This window comes from Micropterus salmoides, unplaced genomic scaffold (genome assembly GCF_014851395.1).
Source record: "Micropterus salmoides isolate LMB-PRFRI ecotype aquatic unplaced genomic scaffold, ASM1485139v1 Ms_hic_scaffold_13, whole genome shotgun sequence".
Taxonomy (NCBI): Eukaryota; Metazoa; Chordata; class Actinopteri; order Centrarchiformes; family Centrarchidae; genus Micropterus; species Micropterus salmoides.
The window spans coordinates 34,563,015-34,588,286 of NW_024040374.1; the positions used below are offsets into that span (position 1 = coordinate 34,563,015).

At 40.3% G+C, this 25,272-nt stretch overlaps 1 protein-coding gene across 3 annotated transcripts; it reads right to left on the reverse strand.

Annotated features, from left to right (window-relative positions):
- Window positions 1-3,318: 3,318 nt before the first annotated feature.
- On the reverse strand, window positions 3,319-24,960 carry LOC119901310 (cystinosin-like). Of its 3 annotated transcripts, none has more exons than XM_038716929.1 (6): window positions 24,812-24,960; window positions 14,585-14,687; window positions 14,166-14,244; window positions 11,613-11,703; window positions 10,774-10,877; window positions 3,319-3,517 (listed from the first exon to the last, which is right to left on the reverse strand). In XM_038716929.1, the coding sequence occupies exons 2-6, from the start codon at window positions 14,658-14,660 to the stop codon at window positions 3,334-3,336; spliced, it is 534 nt and encodes a 177-aa protein (XP_038572857.1). In that variant the 5' UTR covers window positions 14,661-14,687; window positions 24,812-24,960; the 3' UTR covers window positions 3,319-3,333. The 3 variants fall into 3 exon arrangements, with proteins under 3 accessions (XP_038572857.1, XP_038572856.1, XP_038572858.1); XM_038716928.1 differs by lacking the exon at window positions 3,319-3,517 and adding an exon at window positions 8,241-10,110; XM_038716930.1 differs by lacking the exon at window positions 3,319-3,517 and adding an exon at window positions 10,343-10,454.
- Window positions 24,961-25,272: the final 312 nt, after the last annotated feature.

The following is a 25,272-nucleotide window of genomic DNA, read 5'->3' on the forward strand; positions in this document are numbered from 1 at the left end:
TTTATATAGAACATCATGTTATTGAATGTTCAACCCTCACTCAAAACAACCTTGTCATGGTATTTCTAAGCAAAATCATCAGACATATCAATTTACACACAATACCAACAGAACATAATTTATTCATTAGCGTACACAGTAGCATACACTTGTTCTTAGGTAACAATAATCTTGTTTGTTTCAAATAATTCATGTTCTTTCATTGACAACGTATTGAACAATGTAGTACTGTACTGTTACTGTGTATATGGTGCAAATATTACAGTTGCATCTCTACATACAAGTTACATGAATTTAATGAAACATTTTATTATAATACATTAATATTTAACACTAGCTTTTTGGGGTGTGTTTGTACTTCGATATGAATCAAGGACGTCACTGTGTTGAAAAGTGGTGTGGACACAGGGGTTCAAATTAGGGGTGTGACGATACACTTAGCTCACATGCACGATTTACAATATTGGGTTCATGAGAACAAGACAAGAAGATATTTTAACACTATTTTGATGAAATATTTAATGCTGAAATATATAAATGGGGAGTCTGGGGGTCCCCTAGAAATATTTGAGCACTAAACACTTAATTTCCTGCATTCTAGAGTCTGCACCAATTTATGGTAGAATTGTCTTTATTTATATAAAGTGATTCAGATGACAATTCAAATAGAATATAATGCAGTACTCAGCAGCTTGTTTTTTTTAGCCAATGCACATTTTTTCTATATTTAAATGGCATTGCATGTTCTCTTATAGTATTTTCATTTGTTCAGTTTTTTAAACATTTGTTTCAAGCACTTTTTCAGAACATACTTAACAAATGCTTCAAAAAAGTGATGGAGATATGTCCCCAGTATCCCCAGCGTAAATTACACCTATGAAATGAATCCAATATTTGTGCACTAAGAACTCTTAAGGGGTGAAATAAAAAAAAAGTATAAAAACCAAATTGTGCAGTATGAGTTGTTACAATTAGTTACACCTTGGCTAGATAAGGTAATGTAATATACTGTAATATGCCAATTGCTTCAGTGATTATTCATCCTGTTCGTTTGTGCATCTTAAGGCGGTTTGAAATATAGTATTATATAGTACTGGCAATGGCGCTGCAGACGGCAGTCTCTGGATTACGCTCCGTAGTGCTTTTTGTGTTTTTGTTCAACGCCGTTTTCTGCCATCCCTTTCTGGTAACATTTACCAGAGAAGAGCTCTTAAATATTGGACTGTCAACTGCTCATACTATTCCACCACTCCTTAACGAACCCGGATCTTTCCCGGAGTTATTAGTTGGAGGAGCAGCAGCTCTGTTTGGGATCCTATGGAAACGGCGCAGGGGAAAACGAGCCGGTGCGCTGGTTAAACTGAGACAACGGGGTTTACCCACTGCGCTCCCTTTAATTCACCTGGTGAATGTTCGCTCTCTAGCCAACAAAATTGATGAACTGCTTCTCTCCAACAGTACTAACTCGGACTTCTGCAGATCTGCCGCCCTCTGTTTTATCTAATCCTGGCTCTCTGAGCACATCCCGGAAAGCGCACTTCGCATACCGGGATTTAATGTCATCCGTCCGGATCGCGAAAGGGAGTTCACGGGAAAACAAGGGGAGGTGCACAGATGTCACAGTGTTGGAAATATCATACAGCCCTCACTTAGAGACATTATTTATAAACTAAACCTTTTTATTCACCGCAGGAGTTTTCCTTGTTTGTCCTGGTCGCTGTTTACATTCCACCTCAGGCCTGTGTTAGTGAAGCGTTACTACACCTGGCCGTCCAGATAACTACCGTGGAGAAAAAACATCCAGACTCCCTGCTTATTGTTTTTGGGGACTTCAACAGAGCAAACCTCAGCCACGAACTCCCAAAGTACAGACAGCACCAGGGACACTAACACACTGGACCACTGCTACACAACATTAAGGACGCCTATCAATCTGTTCCCCGTGCAGCCTTGGGACTCTCTGATCACTGTCTGGTTCATCTTATCCCGACACACAGGCAAAAACTGAAATCTGCTAAACCTGTTGTAAAGACTGTGAAAAGATGGACCAACGAGTCAAAGCTGCTTGACTGTACTGACAGGAGTGTTTTTGAGGCTGCAGCCACTGACCTGGACGAACTAACTGACACTGTGACATCTTACATCAATTTTTGTGTGTGCCGACTAAAACCTTCCGCACATACAAAACAAAAACCCTGGTTCACAGCGAAACTCAGGCAGCTTCGTCGACCAAGGAGGAGGCCTTCAGAAGTGGGAACAGAGTCCTGTACAACCAGGCCAGGAACACACTGACTAAAGTCGTCAAAGCAGCAAAGAGGAGCTACGCCGAGAAGCTAAATAACAGCTTTGCAGCCAACAATCCTGCGTCAGTGTGGAGAGGACTGCGGACACTCGCCAACTACAGGAGACCATCCCCCAACACTGCTGGTACTCAACATCTGGCAAACGAGCAGAATGGTTTTATTGAAGGTTTGATAAACCCACAGTCACACCTCTCCCCCGCTTCAACACCATCTTCAAACAGTCACCTTCCCCCTCTTACACACTGCCACTCCCCCTCTCTGACCCCTCATCTGCACTCATGATCTGTCAAGAGGACGTGAGCCACCTCTTCCAAAGGCAGAAGATCAGGAAAGCTCCTGGCCCCAACAGTGTGTCTCCATCTTGCCTGAAAATCTGTGCAGACCAGCTGGCCCCCATCTTCACACAGATCTTCAACAGATCACTGGAGCTGTGTGAAGTTCCCTCCTGCTTCAAACACTCCACAATCACCCCAAAAAACCCTCCATCTCTGGACTAAATGACTACAGGCCCGTAGGTCTGTGGATGATGCTGTCAACTTGGGTCTGCATCCTGCAACACCTTAGCGCTCCAGGGACATATGCAAGGATCCTGTTCATGGACTTCAGCTCGGCGTTCAACACCATCATCCGGACATCCTGAGCACCAAACTCACCCAGCTCACTGTGCCAGCCTCCACCTGTCAGTGGATCACAAACTTCCTGACTGACAGGAGTCAGCAGGTGAGGCTGGGGAACATCACATCCAGCACCCATTGTAGACACTGTATACCAATCCACCTACTCAAGTCATAACTCCTGTACAAAGTACTTATACTTATTTATTCCAGCATCCTTTGCACTATGCTTCATTGCACTGTGAACATGTACCTGTATATCACAACCACCTCCGACATGTACATAACTCTGTACAACTGAACTCTGAACTCATTGAACTCTGCTCTCTGCACTATTTGTCAATATGTCTATATTGTTTTGTCCCCCCCCATAGTGTGTATATTTGTGTTGTCTACACTGAAGTCTGTGTCTGATTTTATTTTACTATTGTGATTTTGTATTTTTGTATGAGTAAGCACATTGTGAGCAATGTACAATCCTGAGTCAAATTCCTCGTATGTGTACACATACCTGGCAATAAAAGCTGATTCTGATTGAAAGCAGCAGGGATAAAGAGTTGGGCTCCGGTTTGTTTTTCCTCGTCCCGGTGATCAGCGCATCTGGGTGATGTAAGTTTAATGTGCATTAGCATGTCGGATGTTTCCATTTACATAACTTTACACTACAACAGCTGCGCAACGCCGACACACAGACATGGTCCTCATACACAACTGTCTTTCCGTAGCTGTTGTAACATTCACCAAAGTCCTTTTAGGCTGACCAGAAACCTGCAGCGGGTCTTCCAGCTCCACTGTTTAATTAGCGCTTGCCATACTGTGAGTGCCACCGTCCTCGGCCTCAACCGCCACTTGTCACATGTCTCTGGCTTTCTGAATTTCAGACACTTTCACATTCTTAAGCGACGAGCTAGCGTTAGCTTGTTAGTAGCACATCAGAGACGTTTTGTTTCCTTTACTAACTGACTGATTCGCGCAGAGCTTGGATGCCAGAGCTTGTGCACCGCGAACACTCCACAGTCCAGAGCGTAAAGCGAAACACTGACGTAAAGAGTAACATGACGAGAACAAATTTAAGACCTTTGTATTTAATACTTTGGTAATGGAATTTAATAATAATAATCCTTATTTGTAGAGCACTTTTCAAAAACAAGTTACAAAGTGCTTTAACAAGTGTAAAGAATAATACAAAAAAAAAAAGATAAGAGCATGAAAATTTATATAAAATTAGTAAAATACAATAAAATAAAAGGGATAAAATAAAGTCAAATAAGATCGGGAAAAGCTCTCCTATAAAAGTATGTTTTAAGAAGGGACTTAAAAGAGTTCACTGACTCAGCCGACCTGATTTCCTCGGGCAGGCTGTTCCAGAGCCTCGGGGCCCTGACAGCAAACGCTCTGTCCCTACTTTTAAGGCCTTATTTTTGGAATATGAAATTTAAGACTAATACTTTTAAGATCCCGCGGGTACCCTGAGCAAATCAATTACTCTTTCACCCACTGGGACTGGGTTCTTAATTTCCAACAAATGGAAATTCACACAGCTGCTACCCCCGAATCAATATGCCTCCTTCGAATACCATGCCGTCTTTGTGTCTGCTCCGGTAAAGGTCTCTGATTGTCATATACCGTCCACTAGGACAAATGGGTAACTTTGTGGAGGAGCTAGACACACTGCTGACCACTATTTCATTCAGTTCATGGTATGCCTACAGGAAAAGCCAATTCTTCCAACACCATTGGTTTCACACCGCTGCAACCTCCGCAACCTGTCTCCTGCTCACTTTGCCTCAGTGGTAGCTTCCGCACTACCCTCCCCTCAACACATTTTCCTCACTTGAGGTCAATGATGCCACACAATCTCTGTGCTCTACACTAAGCTCGTGCCTGGATAGCCTGTGTCCTCTATCCACCAAGCCTGCTCGCCCAAACCAGCCCCACCCGTGGCTAACGGATACCATCCGTGGGCTCCGTACTGATCTCAGAGCGGCTGAAAGAAAATGGCGAAAAACCAAAGACCCCGCTGACCTTACGGGCTACCAATTGCTCCTATCCTCCTTCTCAACAAGCATCAGTGCTTCCAAAACTGCGTTCTAAAATAACAGATTAAGCAGTGCCACTGACTTAAAGCGCTACTAAATCCTCCTCCACCAGCACCCACAAACTTGTCTACTGATACCTTTGCTGCCTTCTTCACAGGCAAAGTGGAGGCTATAACTAGCCAATTCTCTGAAACACTCAAACTCAACCATTGTAGCAGTCCTACTATCTTTTCCTCTGCCCTCCCAGGTCAGTGGTTGTTCACTCTCCTCGTTTACTAAAAGTATCAGAACTCTTGACCCATAGCCGTCCAACTACATGCCCACTGGACCCGATTCCTACGAATCTCCTCCAAGCCATATCTCCTACTGTGGTCCCGACAATCACTCATGTGATAAATACTTCTCTGGCTTCAGGAACCTTCCCGACCACTTTCAAAAAGGGCTGGGTTACACCCTTGCTCAAAAAGCCCTTGACCCAACTCAAGTTGAGAACTATCGACCAGTGTCTCTTCTACCTTTTTTTATTCAAAACTATTGAACGGGCAGTATTCAAACAGGTCTCAGAATTCCTCTCAGGGAATAACCTCCTAGATCCATATCAGTCTGGTTTTAAGAGTGCCCACTCTACTGAAACGGCTCTTCTGTCTGTAACAGAAGCCCTAAGGTCAGCTAAAGCTGCAGCCCAATCCTCGGTTCTTATCCTGCTTGACCTATCAGCTGCATTTGACACAGTCAACCACAGGATCCTGCTATCCGCTCTCTCAGCAATGGGCATCTCGAGTAAAGCACTCCTGTGGTTCGAATCCTACCTCTTGGGGCAATCCTACAATGTTTTGTGGCAAGGACAATTATCCTCCTCCCACTGCCTCTCCACAGGGATGCCCAAGGCTCAGTGCTTGGGCCCCTTCTCTTCTCAATTTACACCACCTCACTGGGGTCAATCATTCGCTCGCACGGCTTCTCTTACCACTACTACGCAGACGACACGCAACTCTACCTATTCTTCCCGCCAGGCAATCCCACTGTCTCGGCGCGGATCACGGACTGTCTAACATATCTGCATGGATGAAGGCTTGCCACCTTCAACTAAACCTCTCTAAGACTGAACTCTTGGTCATTCCAGCCAAGCTGGTGAGAAACTTGGGTGTCATGATTGATGACCAGCTGTCCTTTTCAGACCATGTTGCTGCTGTCTCTCGGTCATGCCGCTTTGCTATATACAACATAAGGAAAATTAGGCCCTACCTCTCTCAGTACGCCACCCAGCTTCTGGTACAGGCCATGGTTATCTCTCGCATTGACTATTGCAATACCCTCCTAGCAGGTCTTCCAGCTTGTGCGTTGAAACCCTTACAAACTGTTCAGAACGCAGCAGCGCGTCTGGTTTTTGATCAACCCAAAAGGACTCATGTCACTCCATTACTCCATTGCTCCCTGTGGCCTCCAGAATCAAATTCAAGTCACTAATGACTGACTAGTGGGTCTGCGCCCATCTACCTAAACTCCATAATATAAACATACGTTCCTTCTCGGCCTCTACGCTCCTCCAACGAACGCCGCCTGGCTCTGCCATCCCTTCAACCAATCCCAGTCCCGGCTATTCTCATCTGACACCACGATGGTGGAACGAGCTACCACACGCCATCAGAGCAGGGGCGTCCCTCTCTAATTTCAAGAAGCTCTTGAAAATTCATCTCTTCCGAGAACACTTCCTCACACCTCTAACTCCTAACCTCTAACATGCACTTCCTGTGCTCTTCTTTTTCTATCCCCTACAATGATCTTGTATTGATTGCACTTTTTGTTAACTCTTACTTCCTTCCCTAGGTATCCACCCCATTGATGTGATATGTACTGTGAGCTCTTACTAGTATTTATTGCTGCTCTTACTAGTATGTATTTCAGTTTTTCTTTTTTAATAAATTTGCAAAAATTTCTACATTTCTGTTTTTTTCTGTCAAGATGGGGTGCTGAGTGTACATTACTGAGAAATAAAATGAACTTTTTTGATTTTTGGAAAATGGCTGTAATGAAACAAAGAGTGAAAAATTTAAAGGGGTCTGAATACTTTCCGTACCCACTGTAGATCTGTAGTTGATGCTCTGTTGATGCTTGTATGTTGTTCCTCAAATGTAAGTCGCTTTGGATAAAAGCGTCTGCCAAATGAGTAAATGTAAATTGAAAGAAAGTAAATTTGTTGGGTTGTATATGCTATATAGACAGGGGCTTCAAAAACATCAGCCTATAATTCTAATTTTCCTTTAATTCAAGGACTGTGTCACTATTGTATCCACCATGAATGCCTGTATTTCAGATGTTGTGCAATAAACAATTCAGAGCATATTTATGTATAGTGGTAGGCCTATTTAGCTTTTTCTCAAAGATTTATTCCTTCAGCTCATCCATAATCATTTGACGAAGTCTTAGATAAAGGTCAGTAATTTCATACAGATCAGACATTGCCAGGTTGTGATCAAGTTCCATACATAAGGGAAACACATTCTCGCAATGGGTTTAGACTGCACAGTGAATATTTGAATCGGAATATCGGATTAATTCTCTAATAGAGTTCAAGTTATTGTAATGGGGCCCAAGCACCTCTGAGAGGCATTATCTAAAGATAGTTACTCTCAATGGCATCGCCCTGTCCTCCAGCACCACTGTGAGGAATCTCAGAATTCTCTTTGATCAGGACATGCCCTTTAATGCTCACATTAAGCAAACTTCAAGGACCGCCATTTTTCACCTACGTAATATTGTAAAAATCAGGAACATCCTGTCTAAAAATGATGCATAAAAACTACTCGATGCATTTGTTATTTCTAGGCTGGATTACTGCAATTCCTTATTATTAGCCTGTTCGAATATTTTCATTAAGACTCTTCACCTGATCCAGAAGGCTGTGGCGCATGTTCCCGAAAGGAAAAAGAGATCAGATTTCTCCTGTTTAGCTTCTCTGCACTGGCTTCTGTAAAATCCAGAAGAGAATTTAAAATCATTCTGGTCACCTACAAAGCTCTTAATGGTCAGACACCATCATATATTAAAGAGCTCATACTACCTTACTACCCGACCAGAGCACTTCGCTCCCAGAATGCAGGGTTACTTGTGGTTCCTAGAGTCTCCCAAAGTAGAATGGGAGCAGAGCGTTCAGCTATCAAGCTCCTCTCCTGTGGAACCAGATTCCAGTGTGGGTTTAGGAGGCAGACACCATCTCCGCCTTTAAGAGTAGGCTTACGACTTTCTTCTTTGATAAAGCTTATAGTTAGGGCTGGCTCAGGTGACCATTTTGTTATGCTGCTATAGGCTTAGACTGCCGGGGGACTTCCCATGATGCACCAAGCTCCGCTATCCTCCTCTTTCTCTCCCTCTGTACACAACCTCATCCCATTAATGCATGTTGCTAACTCGATTTCCTCCCTTTCCCATAGTCTTGTGCTTTCTCGTCCCCTTCCTTTGTCCTCCTATAGCTTTCTGCAGTTGTTTCTTGAGCTGTAGTTTGGACAACCTTTGCTACAATTGTTATTACTATTCCTATTGTTATTATCTAGCATTACTATAAATATTTCTACCATTATTCATTCAGTCTGTACTACTATTACCAGTCTTTAAACAGTCTGTACTGAATATTGTGGTGGTTGCTCCCCCCTCCTCTCCCTATAATAGGCGCATTGTTGCTGCTGAATTATGACCACAACTACTAAAATTTTACATGTTGATTAAAATCAATGCACAACTAACATTACTGATTTTCACTCGCACACTATACAAGCACAGCAACACATGCCTGGCTAGCTTCCTCTCATCATTCTTCAAAGGACATCTTCATGACGAGTGACGTTATCACAGCAGCAAAGTTAGGTCTTTTGCAGTGCAATGTGTGTGTGTAGTGAGTGTGTGGGTGAGCAAATGTGAGCGCGAGCAATAGAAAGTGACTGTGAAAGCGAGAGAGTAAGTTGTCAGTCTGGCAGTAAATGTACATGTAGGTCACAGTGTGTCAGTTAATAAAAGTCTGTCTGTTGTTTCCACAACTGCTGTTGAAATGAACCCTTAGCAGGATTTGAGGGGATGGAGTCACATGACTACACACATAGTAGTATGTTTTTAAGGGGAAAGTACATGAACTACAACATTACTGTTGTGTATTTTTGTTATAATTTTATTGTTGCATTATCTCATTTATATTTTAAAGGCATGTTTCAAAAGGTCAAATCGTTATATAATGTTTTTTTCTTTAACCAAAAGCAATTTGCACTCTAAGACATCAAAAGTCCAGGATAAAAAGTCTAAAAGAGGTAAGGATCTAGGTGCGAGAAGGGAGGATGATATTATCTGGAGAATGCTTAGCTTACTGACAGACTTAGCAGGGCCATGAGTAATTATCTGTAACCAAAAAATAGGCAGTATAACCCAGAAAGTAAACATCACCGCTGAGAAAGGGAGATAATGAGCATTTTATGCCAAAAAAGGCCACCTCCAAGAAATAATGATCATTCTGTGCCAAAAAAAAACACTTCAAAAGGGCTACTTTGGAAAACCCCTAAGATTCTGTTGAGAAACATTTATTTATGAAATATATTGAAATGTATTGCAAAAAGGTCTTTTTACGCACCATGGTTCATTTAAAATGATTGTGTAATCAGAAAATGTTAACCTTTTAAAAAATACAATTTGACCTTCTGGAGGTTCTAATGGTAAATTGTATGACAAGATCAAACTAAAATATAAAAACAATGTTGTGGCGAAGTTATATAGTTAAAAAAAGTTCATTTTAACAGACAAAAGTAAAATAATTAATAAAAATTGGTTAAATTTGTACAAGAGGCCACTAGATGGCAGTAGAAATTCACCATCGCAATGTGCCAGAAAGGCATATATAGAGGAGATCATGTACACACCCCACCTAAATGGGAGGAGATTGAGGATTATTAAAGAAGGTGTTCACGACTGTAGTTACTCAAAATGTAATTGAAGAATAACAGCGGTACAAACATAAAAACGCTCTTAGAGCTGTGGGTCTTTCCTGTGCCATTGTTGCTGGACTCGTCTGCTGCAGTGGTCTGTGTGACTGTAAGGACGGATGGCTCTGTGAGCTGAATGGCCGGCCGGCTCATTAGCTTTCCCCACTGGCACTTGTGGAGCTCCCGAAAACGTCTGAGCACATTTTCAATTTGCCATCAATTTCCATCACTGCCAATATTCAAAGTCTACACAGTTGATTTCTCGCCTTCTCAGAAATGGATTTAGAGATAAAATAGTGTAAGAAACTTGTAAAAAAAAAAAAACTCTGCTTAATGTTTTTTACATTAGGCACAGTTGTGTCTGTGTGTGGTTGTGTTTAAACCCAAATTAGAGGTATATGTGTGAGATCTGTGTCAGATAACAGTGCGAGTTAAACAGAGTTTATTAACAGGCAACAATGGGTCTGTGTGGAGCATAACATTACTAACATCACTTCAGCAATGGCTGAGAACTATGGTTACAATAATAAGAGTCACCTGAGGGAGCAAACAATGGATTAGTGTCGAGGACTAAAGAAAGAAAGAAAGAGCATTGCAAGAGTGAGATTAAAGGGACGCCAACTCTGCTGAATCAACTACCTATTATGTTAGTCTCTGGCAAGACAGTTGCAATATTATGTGAATATTTTCTGTACTACAGTGTTAGCTGCCAGACATCATTGTCCATAAGACAAACCCCTGTTCATTTATTCTACTTACTGGATAATATGATTTTGTGCTGGACTGATGGAACAGCGGACAGGTTGGAATTAATGAAAACAGAAAACGTTACGTCTCATGTCACACATATACCAACCTGTTGAGGTCTGTGTTGTTGCTAAGCACATATGTAGTCACCTGACCGACATCATGGGTAGTCACATTGAAACTGACTGAGGTTGCCTCCAGTGGCAGCAACACCTAAACAAAAACAACATAAACCCAAGAGGTTTTAGTCAACAACTTGGTAAGTATTAAGTACATATGTAAACATGATGATTGTCTCCATGACATTAATCTTGAACTCAGTATACGCAATGTTGAGTAATATTGAATTTCACATGGTTTAAGCGCACAGAGATGTGCTCTGGTCTTTGTATTTGAGGCATTTTAATCTCTTTTCTGGACAACAATGGAGCTGTTTGGCACAGAGAAATTTTTATTTCTTGTTTCACCATTTTAATTCTAGCCACCTTATTTTACTGTTTCCTCACTACTTGAATCTTCTGACTTTGCTTTTCCCTTCAGTTCTTGTCAATGATGTATCCTATCAAAAAGATTGAAAACAACTTGGTACCGAATGACATCTGCATTAGGTGTGTTCATTGTTGCAGTACCTATACTGTGTTCGTAAAATATCCCCCCTGTCTGTGTCTTGTAACGCAGATAGTATCTCACTGTGTCTGCAAAATGGGTCACCGAATAAACCTGGGCGGCCGTTAACATGCCTGGGCGGCCCGCCCAAGTAAAGTCTATATGTCGGAAACACTGATCACATCTGGGTGTTGCATGTACAACAGACCACACAGATACAAAACCATGTCATCCATCCCCATCCATCCACCCAGACTAGCCCAGAAGAAGACTAGTTTGAAAGTATGTTTCCCTGCTGCAATATGCAGTATAACGTTTTCTTTTTTGTGTGCCATGAGTTACCTGGTCAGGCACTGTGATTATAGATGAGTAGTTCCATTTGGAGCTGTAGGTTACATTTAAGTGAATCACAGCTGAATTGTTGATGGGGGAACTAGAAAAAGACACAAAAATCCAATCAGAACAACAGTGATCATGACAGTTACTTTTACAAACTGGATTGCTGAGTATATATGCTTTTGTAGATTTGTCATTAGGCAAAAATCAGTACATCAGCAGCTTCAATACAGCTGTGTATTACAGTGGTTTAGTACTGTGCATAGTGTGAGTGTTGTATAAGATGTTACATGGCTAGTGCAGAAAAGACACAGCTAAAACGCATGAATTGACACTTTAAGTAAAACTGAATTGAAACACATCTCCTGCGATAGACTGGCGACCTGTCCAGGGTGTACCCCACCTTTTGCCCAATGTAAGCTGGGATTCGCTCCAGCCCCCCACGACCCTGTACACAGGATAAGCGGTTGACGATGGATGGATGAAACACATCTGGTTTGACATGTTTTTCAGTTTAAGCTGCCACTGTAGGACTATAGCATGCCACTCACAACCACAGTCGTAGTTTAGAGGGCAAAGCTACAGCTTTTAAAACAATATCAGAAATTTAATTTGCCCTAGCTAACAGAAGTGTGTCAAATCTCGGATTGAACTAGACTGAATTTAAGAATGACACCCTGCCTTAAGGGTTACGGAAACAAAGTTCATAGATAAGTCCAAGATTAAATGATTTATTAAAAGCTTCTTTCTTCTCATGTTTTTATTTACAGCATTATATGTTAATATTTATAGACTGTATATTAACGTAGGGTGAGAAAACCAGTAGTTCAATGAGTGACATTGAGCTCTCTCTAAAAAGTGAAAATGGTATGATCCTTGTTTCAGAACGCTGATGCAAAGATTCAACAGAGTTTGGCAGCCCATTCATGGGATCAGACATCACCACAGCCTGATTAAATTTGCCAAACAGAATGTTAAAGGGGAAGTGGATATTTTGTACACAGTTTGACACTAGTGTCACAAACTGACATCTTTTAAAAGGATTTGCTCAGGGTTAAGGAGACAGAATTACTAACACTAATACTTTCCGTACCCACTGTATATCGGTGCGTTTAGTGGTCAACATGTTCAACTTTTCACAGAGCCGACGTGCTTGTCAGTCACTTTTTGTTAACCAATCACAGCTTGAATGGGGCATGACATTAAATAAAAGTTTGACGTGTTACAGCAAATTATAAAATGTTGAACAATATAATTATTGAGTTAGGACTTAGAATTAACAAATTAGAGGTCGAATCTAAACTAAATCTAAACCTGCCAGTGTACCAACAGCTGGAGAGATGGACAGACAATAAATTTACATGACCATTTTCACCATACTGCAGAATACACTGCCATCACACACAACTGGCTCTATCAAAACAGCAAGCAAACAACCAACCATATCTGAGGATTTTGCCAAAAGTAAAAAGTACAAGCTTGACAGTGATGTGTGGAAGTAGTGTACTGATGCTGTAACTCGCTACCTAGCAAAAGAAATGGTTTAGTTTTATACCATAAAGAAGAGCCATTTAAGGCCATGCAGCAGACATCTGACAAGTATGAGCTGCCAGGTCAGCTTGAAACAAGATACAGAGGGGATCACATGATACCTAAGAAGTAAAAAGGTTCTCTGGCAGCCTTCTTGGGATAGGCCACCTAAGAGCACCTACCGCAGCCGTGTTCACTGCTGATTAAAAAAGCTGAAGCAGAGATGCTGATGTACCTACAGGAAATGCCTGATGATGGAGAAGAAGACCCACTAACTTGGTGGAAAGCTAACTAGGGACAGTTCCCTCTCATGACCAGCTTTGCATGTAAATATTAGTGCATGTGTGTTACCAGTGCTCCATCTGAATGAGTGTTCAGCACAGTGGGTAGTATTACTCAACCCATTTGTACAGTAAAATGAGTGTTGTAATTGTGTTAAACTCTTTTGAATGTAAAATGGAAATTCTGTGTTTTAGCCTTTTTCAAAATCCAGGTATTGTGATCCGGAACAACTTCATTATTTTATTCCGATTTATAGTAATATTTTATTTGTCTATCATGGCTATTATTACCTAATCAGATAATTCATGGTGACGGCTCAACATCGTGATGTCTGTCAGCCCAACCCTAGTCATCTTTGATACTTTACTTAGGTACACATCTGTTCAAACAATTTTTTATGAAGTTATAAGCATGTTGATGAGACAGGACGTCTGTTGTGTTAACTCTCAAGGCTCCTTCATTACATTACATCTGCTGTCATACAGAATACTGACCCTGCTGCATATTGCCTATAACAATCAATTCAACTGTGGCCTCTGTGTTTTTAAAAAGTAATTACACCTGCTAATCAGAATAGATCATGACAGGTTATACAAATACATTCAGCTCCTACAATCTCCCCTACTCGCTTCCAAGAATACTTACCAGAGCAAAGCAGAACATGCAGTGCAAGAACCTTGTTTTTGGTGTTTTTTTGCTATAATGTGACTTTTCTGAAACTGTTGAGGAGACAGTGTTTGAGGTTACCTTGAAGTTATGGTGATGTTGGCTTTAGAATATTCCTCTAGTGTGACAGCATCAGGAGCAAAGAAATATACTCTGGACTCTGGAGGACAGACAGAAATTGAACAAAATGAACCATCAATCCTAGATGCTCACACAAACATACAGTACATAGGTTGGCATCATAAGAGAATAGACTGGCATCATCATATAGCATTTATTTGCAAATTGTACAATTATTATAATCATGACTGTAAATCTTGAACATTTTTAAAATTGTGATGTTTATGAACATTTAGCTACTACATGTAAAAAATGATTTCCTGTCAAAATACATCCAGCTTCAACTCTTTGAAAACAAACCCTAAATTTTGTCATGTCAAGTCAGTGGCCTCATTGAAATTAATGTTACAGTGAAGCTGGTAAATAGTCATAACAGTCACCAGAGATGTTGTTCAGCATCCACAGGAGGAGCAGGTGAGCAGGTAGCCATCTCTTTGACAAGACCAGACCAGACATTACTGCAAAATGATGGATACTGCGAACCTAAAAGAACACAATGCACACAAAGCATCCTAGCAATTAAGCAGAGTAATGCCATCTCCATTAATATCGTAAAATAACTGGGACATAACATAGTTACCGGATAATTTCTAGTGAGGCAAGTCAGTTGTCAGGTAACAGTCACTGGACTGACATATATCTATTTTGTTAATTATGTGACATTTAATAAAGCATAATGTTATTACAGTGCAGTGATGCTGTGTTATAGTTTTAACAAAGCTGTACCGTAACTTCAGTCCTGCTAGTGTTTACAGCTAACAGCTGATGAGAGTTATTCTGGGTCCGCTCCACTTCAGTACCCTGGCAGAGTTGTACAGGGAGCTGAGTTACCTCCAAGGTAGTCTCCTCTCCATAACAAACGGATCCGGTCATTAAAACATAGCCACATGGCAACGTTACATTAGCCCTGTGGTGAGTGTACACCTAACAGAACACAATGTAACTCTTACTTTTTATGTAAAAACAGAGCCGTGCTGTTGTTTCACAGCTCTTGACTGGTGAACAACCTGGCAGTGTTTGAGTGTTTTATTCATGTGTTCATTCATATAGTGTGTCAAGCTTATTTTTTATACATATATATATACATATATATACATATATATACATATATATATATATATATATATATATACATATATATATATATATATACACATATATATATATATATATATATATATATATATATATATATATATATATACATACATATATATATACATATATATATACATATATACATATACATATATATATATATATATACATATATATATATATATATATATATATATATATATATATATATATATATATATAATAGAAAATCTGATGTTAATATTTAGATTTTACTCATGATAGGGACATTTGAGGCTACTGTATGAATGAGCACTTTAGAGAAATAATGATAGTAATTATAATTATATATACATATATAGCGGGTCTATTTGTATAATCAGGAAAGACTATGAAAATGGACAGATTTAGCCCGAGTAGTGGTAGTAGTAGTATACTTTATTGTCCTCGAAAGGAAATTTGTTTGTTGATTGAATACTAACAACATATTTTTGTTTTTACATGGTTTGAATTTGGTTGTGGCCCCATGGGGCTTTATAGAACGATAGAGAATGATCAAGAGGTGAATTGGTGCATTATACTTTGTCAATTAAAGCAAGCCAGGCAGCCTTCTGTGTTTGAGAACTGTGGTGTTTTTGGTTTCTCTTTTTTGTTTTGTTTTTTTTAAAATCGCCCACTAGAGGGCTGCAGCGCCGCAATAACCAGCCTAGTTCAAATGAACGAAATGACTCAAAAAGAGATTAGTTCATTTTAATGAACGACATTTGAAGATTTGAGTCTGTCAAAAAGAGTCACCTTTCCCATCACTAAAGCCTTGAATATACTCTGGAAGGGACACGGACTGCTTCTGTTTATACTACCTTCAGCTTGGCGGACACGATTTTTTCGTCATGCGGACCATTGCATACTCGCAGACGCGGAAAGTATAATCAAGGCTTAACTGACTCACGGCAGAGCTTGTGCACCACGAACACTCCACACTCAAGAGCATTAAGCTAAACATTGACGTAAACACCAACTGTACTGTTGTACAACAACCAAGTCACTCCAAACGGAGTAAATTGTGAAGTCACACACAGAAAAAACAAAAACAAAAAAAAAAGTATGATGTTGGGGCATTTATTTAATCCTACGAACGGAAAAGAATATATTAAAGACTTTTGTAATCGAATACTTTTAAAGGCGTTATTTTTAGAATTTTTAATACTTTTGTTACTGTATTACTACACTTATGTCAACAACCAGTGAAGAAGCCAAGATGTTAACAGGTAAAAAGCAACAGACATATTTTTTTACTCTATTTCACCTCTGTTGAACAAAAGTTACTGTAATGTTAGCTTTTAGGCACATCAAAGCTGCATGGGGGGCATTTACAGACTGTGCTCCTGCTGAGTTCTTCTGTAAAGCTGTAACATAAATGCTATCCATCTGCTTATGTGTGATAAAGTAATACAATATAATTTTGTGCTATCATTTTATTATATTTTCCTGTTTGTATATTTGTGAGTATGCTCATGTATAGTCCAACCTACATTTAGGCAACATCTACATATTTCATTTATTGCAGCTTGACATCTAATTTTTGTAAAACTGATGGTCTACCTGAAGAAAAAGTTTTTTTTTTTTTTTTACCTTAAGTGTCAACAAAAGACATGAATTTTGTGGCCTTCTGGCTATAGCCTCCAGGTGCAGTGATAATTGATCAGCCACTGCGTTAACTGATTTATTATATGCGTATATACGTCATCCACATACATTTGGAGACCAGCAAGATTCTGGAAGGTCATTTATAGTGGGTATGCATTGATGTCACTTCCCCTTCTGGAACATGCTGGACTGAGTCGCAAAACATTTGTTACCATGGCTGCGTTAAGCAAACGGAGTAAAACAAGTGATTATTTGCTCAAATTAAAGGCAGTTGGACTCGACAGTGATCCTTACTGCTTACCAAAGAACCAGTAGTCCAGCTCTTTCCCATTTTAGATGTGTTGTTTGTGTTTTAGCTGATTCAAGCCAACACTGCTGCTCGTCTTTCTGCCACTCAGTGAGTGTAACTGCGATCTGTGACATCATGTGCATACCCTCTATATAGTCATAGTTTTCACGTGACATCACACTCACCCTTGGAGGGCAAAAAGACATTCATTTCCATTGCCTGCCAGCCAATATGCAAGTGATACACTGTTACAGTTTGTTACTTTTTGTGTTGCCAAAATGCTGGATGGTTGTAGTGCTTTCAGATTTACTAATCGAGGAGACAAGCATGGGCTGTGTTAGGTGAGGGATTCCCCAGAAGGTAAAAGTAAACATTACTGCAGTCCGGGCGGCCGCAGGGACATGGTGGTTTATAACGGTAGAAATGCAGCAGCGGATGCTGTAACGTTATATGGATCAGATAATCCAAATCAATTTTACAAATAAAATTTGACTGCTTTTGCGGCATTTCTACGGGAGATTCGTGGTGTGAGCCGCTATGTTGGTCCGTTGTTTTGCCTTCTAGGTCACCGTGCATGTCACGTGACTGAAAACTATGAATAGACTACAGAGGGTCAGTCCTAGCATCCCTGAGGGATTCATGTTACACACAAAAAGGTGAGGTTTTTTTATTGATAATGACACATTGTTCAAAACTTGTAAGATATGATTTAAACCAAGCCAAAGTGTTCTCTGAAAAATTTTACTTTGAAAGTTTGAAAACAAGAACATTATGATTAACTGTATTGAAAGCTTTTTTAAAGGGGAACTTAGGGTTCCCTACAGAGCCCATAATTATTTATTTATAAATGATTCATTAATTGCCACAATCTTTTCAAAAACCTTTGAAAAGACAGGCAGGATACTTGTTGGCCGGTAATTATCCACCTGCTCAGCTGCACCAGATTTAAAAATAGGTAGTATCTTGCTTTTTTCCACATTTCTGGAAACTCTCCACTAGACAAAGAAATGTTGAGCAAGTTAATGGTTCAGGAAATATGTGACAATGCCTCTTCAAAAAGGAAATATCCAGATTCAAAATCTTTTGAATTTACTGATAATCTCAACGACTTGATTTTAGGTGATTTGTTACAGTTCAAATGCCCCATCTTTATCTTCACTTATAGTGTTATCCATGGGCCAGCCGGTCTGTCCAAAGTTATTGGCAAGCTCCTCTACTGACTCAATAAAATACTCATTAAAAGCTTATGCAAGTTGTCCACTTTCTGAAATAATTGTATTTTTTTTTTAAATATTATTCTTCTGTGATTTCAGTAAACTATTCATTTGTTTCCAAATTAGCAAATTATTGCCCTTTGCTTCTGTTATCATATTAATGTAATATTAATACAGATCTTTAGTTACCAGTAAGCAGTATTCATTTAACTCTTTAAAAAAGTGCTTAATTTCTTTGCTTCATTATTTGTGTGATCGACACATTAATCCATGGAAAAGATTTCTTCCTCTTGGAGTTTATTTTCTTAAGATACTTGCAAATTATGTGTAGCACTTTGAGATTTCCCTGAAATGTAAAGTGCATTATAAATAAATTTATTATTATTTATCAACAATATTCATTAAATCATTACATGCAACGTGCATTTCGATCATCACATTTCAAAATGCTGTCCCATGTTACCCGCATAAGTTCATTCTCCAAACACATTAAAGAGGTGGTATTATACTCATTTTCAGGCTCAAAATCTTATTTAGGGGTTGTACCAGAACAGGTTTACATGGTTTAATTTTCCAAAAATAAAATTGCTGCACTTTGCTGCAGCTCCTCTTTTCACCCTGTGTTAAAAGCTTCGTTATAGCTATGGAGTGATTCATCTTGTCTCTACATTCTCTTTGTTGGGAGTTGCACATGTGCAGTTCCTAGTTATGGAATACTAGCCAATCAGAAGAAGGGCGGCTTCCATTCAGCTGTAGGCTACATGTCGCCGACCAGCTTGGCAACACAGACTGGAGCAAGAGTTTCAAACTGGTGAGTTATTAATCTGTAACAAAAGTATTTTTCATCCATAAAGTTTTAACTGAGCTCTGTCTCTACATCACAGTAACCACTTTGTCCATTGACTGCCTGGGGATTGTACAAAACTAAAATTTGGAAATGCATCTCAAAGGGATAGATTTGGGTTTCAAACGTATAACCTAAGCATTCAATGAAAGCATCATAATCAAACTCAATTATATTACACTTAAAAAGGATTCCCTAATATATATTGCTACTCCAACCCTCCTCTTTGTAAAGCATTTATATCCAGGCACTTCAATGAAGGAGGCTGATATTTTACTATGAAGCCAACTTTCACCTAAACATAAAAAGTCCAGATTTGAATCCTACAGTAATGCCTTGATTTTAGGGCTGTCCCCGACGAAGGATTTACATAGTCGAATCAGATTTGTCATGTCTTGCCTAGAATCGACTGATAGTCAAATCATGTATGTGTTTTTGTGCGCGGCGATTGAGAGCGGGGGGGGTTACACATGGCAGCTCCACTTTAATCTTGAGAAGCTGCAGTCTACTTATTCAACCTGCACTGTAAATTTCCAGCTAAACTGAGGCTTTTTGAAAATCCTTTTCTCTCTCTTGCCTGTCATTCACCTGTCTTGTGCAGAGTTTTACGTGCATTGCTGCTGCCGTCAACTACATGCACGTTTATTTCAAGTAGCCAGCTATTTAAAAATGATAAAATATTCTCAATGGTGAAAAATTATCCTAAGGTCTCGCGAGGTGGGAACAACTCGGCACAACACCGTGAAGCTGGGGCTCGGTTTCTTCAGCAAGCGTTCCTCCACTGCCACTGCATCCACACATACACGCTACGCTTACACATGCGCACTGACGACTCAGAGTTAAGGTTACAATTTTGGATTTAATCACGCACTTCAAAAACATTTATTGAAAGTTTTACTGTTTTTACATGTTTATTTACAGCATTAAACATTGAAATGTATATTGTAATAGGCAGTATATTAACTTACTGGGAGAAAACTGGTAGTTCTATGTAAAATCAGACGTTGAGCACCCCCATATTGCCAAAATGGCATGATCCTTGTTTCCGTTGTGATGCTTCGACTGTGAGATTGACAGTCAAATCAGGCTCCGCCCATCGAAGCATCGAATCTTCGACTATTTGGGGTCAGTCCTACTTGATTTAATCACATTTTGAGAGAAAACTCCTAATATTCTAATGTCCACCAAAGTTTCCCCTATGTTTAACCATAAACTGTTCATAAGAAGTGGATGTAGTCATCATGACATCACCCGTTGGATCGTGGACTGCCGTTCTGAAGCCTTGAGTTTGGCTGATAGGGCGCCACCATGTTGAGTTTTTGCAGCCAGCAGCACTGGACGTGAACATATTTGGAACATATTTGGATGAGACGGTGGAGCCGTGTGCTGAGCTAGCTAGCTTGCATACCTAGGTGCATCTGTAATTCACGTCATTTTAACAGGGCTGACAATTTTGTCTTGCAAACAGTCTTAAAACTAAATGTACTCACTAGAAAAAGTGAACAGCCGACTCCTAATACCCTTTCTCAACGGCGCTGGATAAATTTACACAGTGCCGTGGGTACGACTCACTCTAGCCTGATTGACATGGTAACGACTTGTCAATCATCGATAAGCATACTTTGCTTTATGGTCCATTTTCCTCTAAATGGGACCATAATTTTAATGGAACCAGACTTCTTTTTGCAACCAGAAGAGTCGCTCCCTGCTGACCGTTCAACAGAATGCAAGTTTAAGGAACTTCCGCAATGGATTCATGTGTCAGACCAGAATCTTCCCACTTGGATTTAACTCTTTGTTCCCATATGTTCCCATACGTCCCCTGCCGCTAACATGCGGGCCTTAGTACTATTTAATTTAGATTGAAACGCCAGCTCTCCCAGTGCAGCTCTGGCCACGCTCAACACAAAGAAATCAGCAGTCCCACCGGCAACAATGCTCCCAACTGCCATACACATCCCTGTGGGCGACCAACCCTGTGCCTCCAGGCCCGCAATCAACCTTCCTTCACACTGTTTGAGAGTCATAACTTTGCTCGGCAGCTAAGCAGAGCGAATTCTATTTGTTCAGTACATGTATGCAGTGTAAAAAAAAATCTAATTATTATTTTTCTTCTTCTTCTTCTTCTTCTTCTTCTTAGGGGGTGGTTTAGGATCATTTCAGGGTAAAGCTTGATTTATACTCCTACACACGGTAGCTCCGCTTTAATCTTAAGAAGCTGCAGAGCTGCAGTCTTCATTCAATTTACTTACACTCAATTATTTTCCAATTCCTTTTGAAAAAAAAACCCATTATATTAGGAAATCAATGCTTGTTGTTTATTTTTTAAACAAAAGGAGGAAAAACTCCGGTTATAAAAACACCCGTGTCCGTGTGGACTAGGCCTTAGACAACCACTTGTCACGTAACCACAATTGTGGATTGGACACGAGCTGCAAAACAACTGCAGGATGTTGAGTTTCTAATGCGATTGTATTTGTTATCATTCTTTTAATACTGCCGTTTTTTGCTGGGCCAGTGAGTTGCTTGTTCAACTGTCCCGACGTTACTTTTTACTGGCCCCGGGCCATCGTTACTGTTTGTAGGACTATCTTTCATTTGCACAGACGGTGATTGTTTTGTACCAATTGATTTATGTTTTTTCTTCCCCTAGGAGAGTTTTGTGCGTTATCTTGTTAAATAAAAAATTGTGTCCTACTTTCGCTGGCACTGCAAAACATCACCATGTCACATGACTTTAAAACCTCACAGGAGCAAGGCAGTTACAGCTTTTTATATATACACAATCGATGGGTTGCAGGTGCCGAGTCCAGCGACCGCAGTTGCTTTTCTGTGGTTGCAAAAAGTTGGAACCACATTCTTGCATTTGCAAAGAAAAATGCCGCGAGATCAGTCATTGATCTCAGTTAACAGTAAGTTCACGCAGGTACAATGTGTCCGACTTGACGGCGCCGTTTTTATTCACCGCAGTCAATCCAGCCCTGGCGCGTTTTTTCTAGGCATTATGGTAACATCGTGTCGCAGCAGATTTCAAAATATAAGTGAGCTTCTGCTGAACATAATGCAATTGGTGTGGCAGAAACGACTGAATAAATGAATGAATAAATAAATAAATAAATACATGCTTAAGACAACACAAGTATCTAAAGACGGTATTACATTTTCACAGAATGCTTACTAAATTCAAAACCATCTGTTTCCACTGCCTCATTTGGCAGACCCCCAGTCAATATCAGACCTCTCTGATGTAGGTTTTAATAGTTACAGGACTTGAAAATGTCAAATATTGTCACTGAATTCACCATTTTAGATTAATGTAAAAAGAAAAGCTTCTGTTTCCACTGGCTCATGTCACTTCACAGTGATAACAGACAACCTCAGTGTCCCACATTGAAGATCAGATATATCTGATGTTTTTTTAAATTATGGATCATGGATTTCCCATGATGCACTGAGCTCCTCTCTCCTCTACTTTCTCTCCCTCTGTATGCAACCTCATCCCATTATTGCATGTTACTAACACAACTTCTCCCCTTTCTGGTAGTCTTGTGCTTTCTCGTCTCTCTCCTCTCTCCTATCACTTCCTGCAGGTTTTCTGGCTCTGGAGCTGTGGAGTCTGGAGCTGTGGCTGCGGGTCACCTGCTGCCCCCGTGTTCCTGCTCGACACCCTCTGCTGCAACGACTATTGTTGCTAGTCCTATTGTTATTATTGTTATTATAATCATTAACATTACGATGGTTACCATTAACACTATTATAAATATCTGTACCATTTTTCATTTAGTCTATAGCAACATTACCTTCACTGTGTGTACCTCTGTGTGTATATTGTGTAGGCTGCCTCCCTCCCCTCTCTCTCTCCTTACATCTCTCTCTCCTTACATCTCTCTCTCTCTCCTTACATCTCCCTCTCTCTCTCTCTCTCTCTCCCCCCAACCGGTCGAGGCAGATGGCCGCCCACCCTGAGCCATGGTTCTGCTCGAGGTTTCTGCCTCTTAAAAGGAAGTTTTTCCTTGCCTCTGTCGCCTAGTGCTTGCTCTTGGTGGGAACTGTTGGGCTTCTGTAAATAACATCAGAGTACGGTCTAGACCTGCTCTTTTATGAAAAGCGCTGTGAGATAACTGTTGTTGTGATTTGGCGCTATAAATAAATAAAATTGAATTGAAATTACAGCCGTGGAAAATGTCTAATGTTGTCACCGAATTTGTCCATTGTACATTGATATAAAAAGAAAGCTTAAGTTTTCCTTAACTCATTTCACTTCACAGTAATAGCAGACCACCTCAGGGTGACCCTTGGTGAAGATCAGAACTACACTATGTTGCCAAAAGTTTTAGGACGCTTGCCTTTACATACACATGAAGGTTAATGACATCCTATTCTTAATCCGTAGGGTTTAATATGGAGTTGGCCCACCCCTTGTAGAACAGCTTCAACTACTCTGGCAAGTCTGTCCACAACATTTAGGAGTGTGTTTAAGGAAAACTTTGACCGTTCCTCTATAAGCGCATTTGTGAGGTCCGGATGTTGGACGAGAAGGGCTGGCTCGCAGTCTTGCTTAATTCCCTACTGCAGACGATGAAGCAGCAGGGCCCATCAGTCGAGGGCTCTGCCTGTTACCACATCATGACCTTTATGCTTTCTCACACAGGCTCCGCCCCCAACCGGACTCTATGTGGAGCCCCATGACTGTCCACCCCAGCTACGACAAGCCAAAACAAGCAGATCAGTGTGTCTGATGCGGGCTGCACGCTCTGTGAAATGAGCCAGTTTTCTTTTTACATCAATTTGAACCTTGGCAAAATCTGTGACAATATCAGACATTTTTAAGGGCTCCATATTTTAAAACCTACTTCAGATTACTCTGATATTGACAGAGGGTCACCCTGAGGTGGTCTGCTATCACTGTGAAGTGACATGAGTCTGTGGAAACAGAAGTAGACTAGTTTCCTCATAACTTCCCCAAACATTGATTCATTGGGTCTCTGCAAGTTCCTCTCTAAAGACATGGAGAAGTTGTCAGTCTCACATCTCTACACACACGTAGCCTACAACAAAGTGGTCCTACAAGCCTGCTCTCCGTCAAAATGAAAAATCAGACTTAAACTAAAAGTAATAGCACAGATGGCATCGATGCGTCAAATTAGTACATAATGGGGGCAGGAGGAAAGAGCATTAGACTACTACAAACAGATAGCGTTACTTGTTCATTTTGTCTGTTTCTAATTAAGATGAAGATTTTCTATAGAGTTTAACAGAAAAGAAAAAAACAAAGTGAAAGATAAGCAACCAACGCTAATGTAAGTAATGTGACCTAGCCTAACTATCGTTATAACACACACCGTTTTGTGTCAAAATTCACTCTGCGTAAACTTGTTTGACAACAAAACTTGCACTGAATATTAACCCCAGATCTTTCTTTATCTCGGAGAATACATTGCAGCTACTGACCTAATTAAAAATCGTTATCGGCGTAAGTAGCATATTAAACGCAGCAGTTTTTGCTTTATCTAAAAGTAACAACGGTTCAACTTACAGCAGGAGCTCTTTCAGCCGCTTCCTCTTCAGCGGGTCACAAGACAAAACTCATTTTTTTCCTCTCCTCTTCTTCTTCTTCTTCTTCTTCTTCTTTTGATTTGATTGGCGGTTAGCAACCAGCCAACCAACCAGGAGCATCACCGCCACCTATCGGGCTGGAGTGTGGAACAGACGATTTGCAGACTAACATACTTGAAATCAAATAAACAAACATGTCAACTGACTTTGATTTGAGAGCTTGTTTTGCCAGAATATCAATGTCTTCCTTTCCCTCTACCCCTACATGGGCAGGAACCCAAACAAAGCAAACAGTCAGTCCCTTATGCTATATTCTACACAGAGAACTATGAATACTAAATACCAGATCTAGCCTACAGGACTTAACAGATTTAATACTGGTGAGCGCTGCCCAGCTATCTGATGCAATGACCACCTTGCCTTCATTAATTTCTTCTACCC

What these genes read in the sequence shown, in the direction of transcription:
- LOC119901310 (XM_038716928.1), bottom strand. Translation starts at nt 14,660, where the DNA reads ATGTCTGGTCTGGTCTTGTCAAAGAGATGGCTACCTGCTCACCTGCTC. An exon ending in AACATCACCATAACTTCAAG is followed by an intron (nt 11,704 to 14,165) that starts GTAACCTCAAAC and finishes GTCTTTTTCTAG; the next exon opens with TTCCCCCATCAACAATTCAG. An exon ending in AACAACACAGACCTCAACAG is followed by an intron (nt 10,111 to 10,773) that starts GTTGGTATATGT and finishes AAATGTGCTCAG; the next exon opens with ACGTTTTCGGGAGCTCCACA.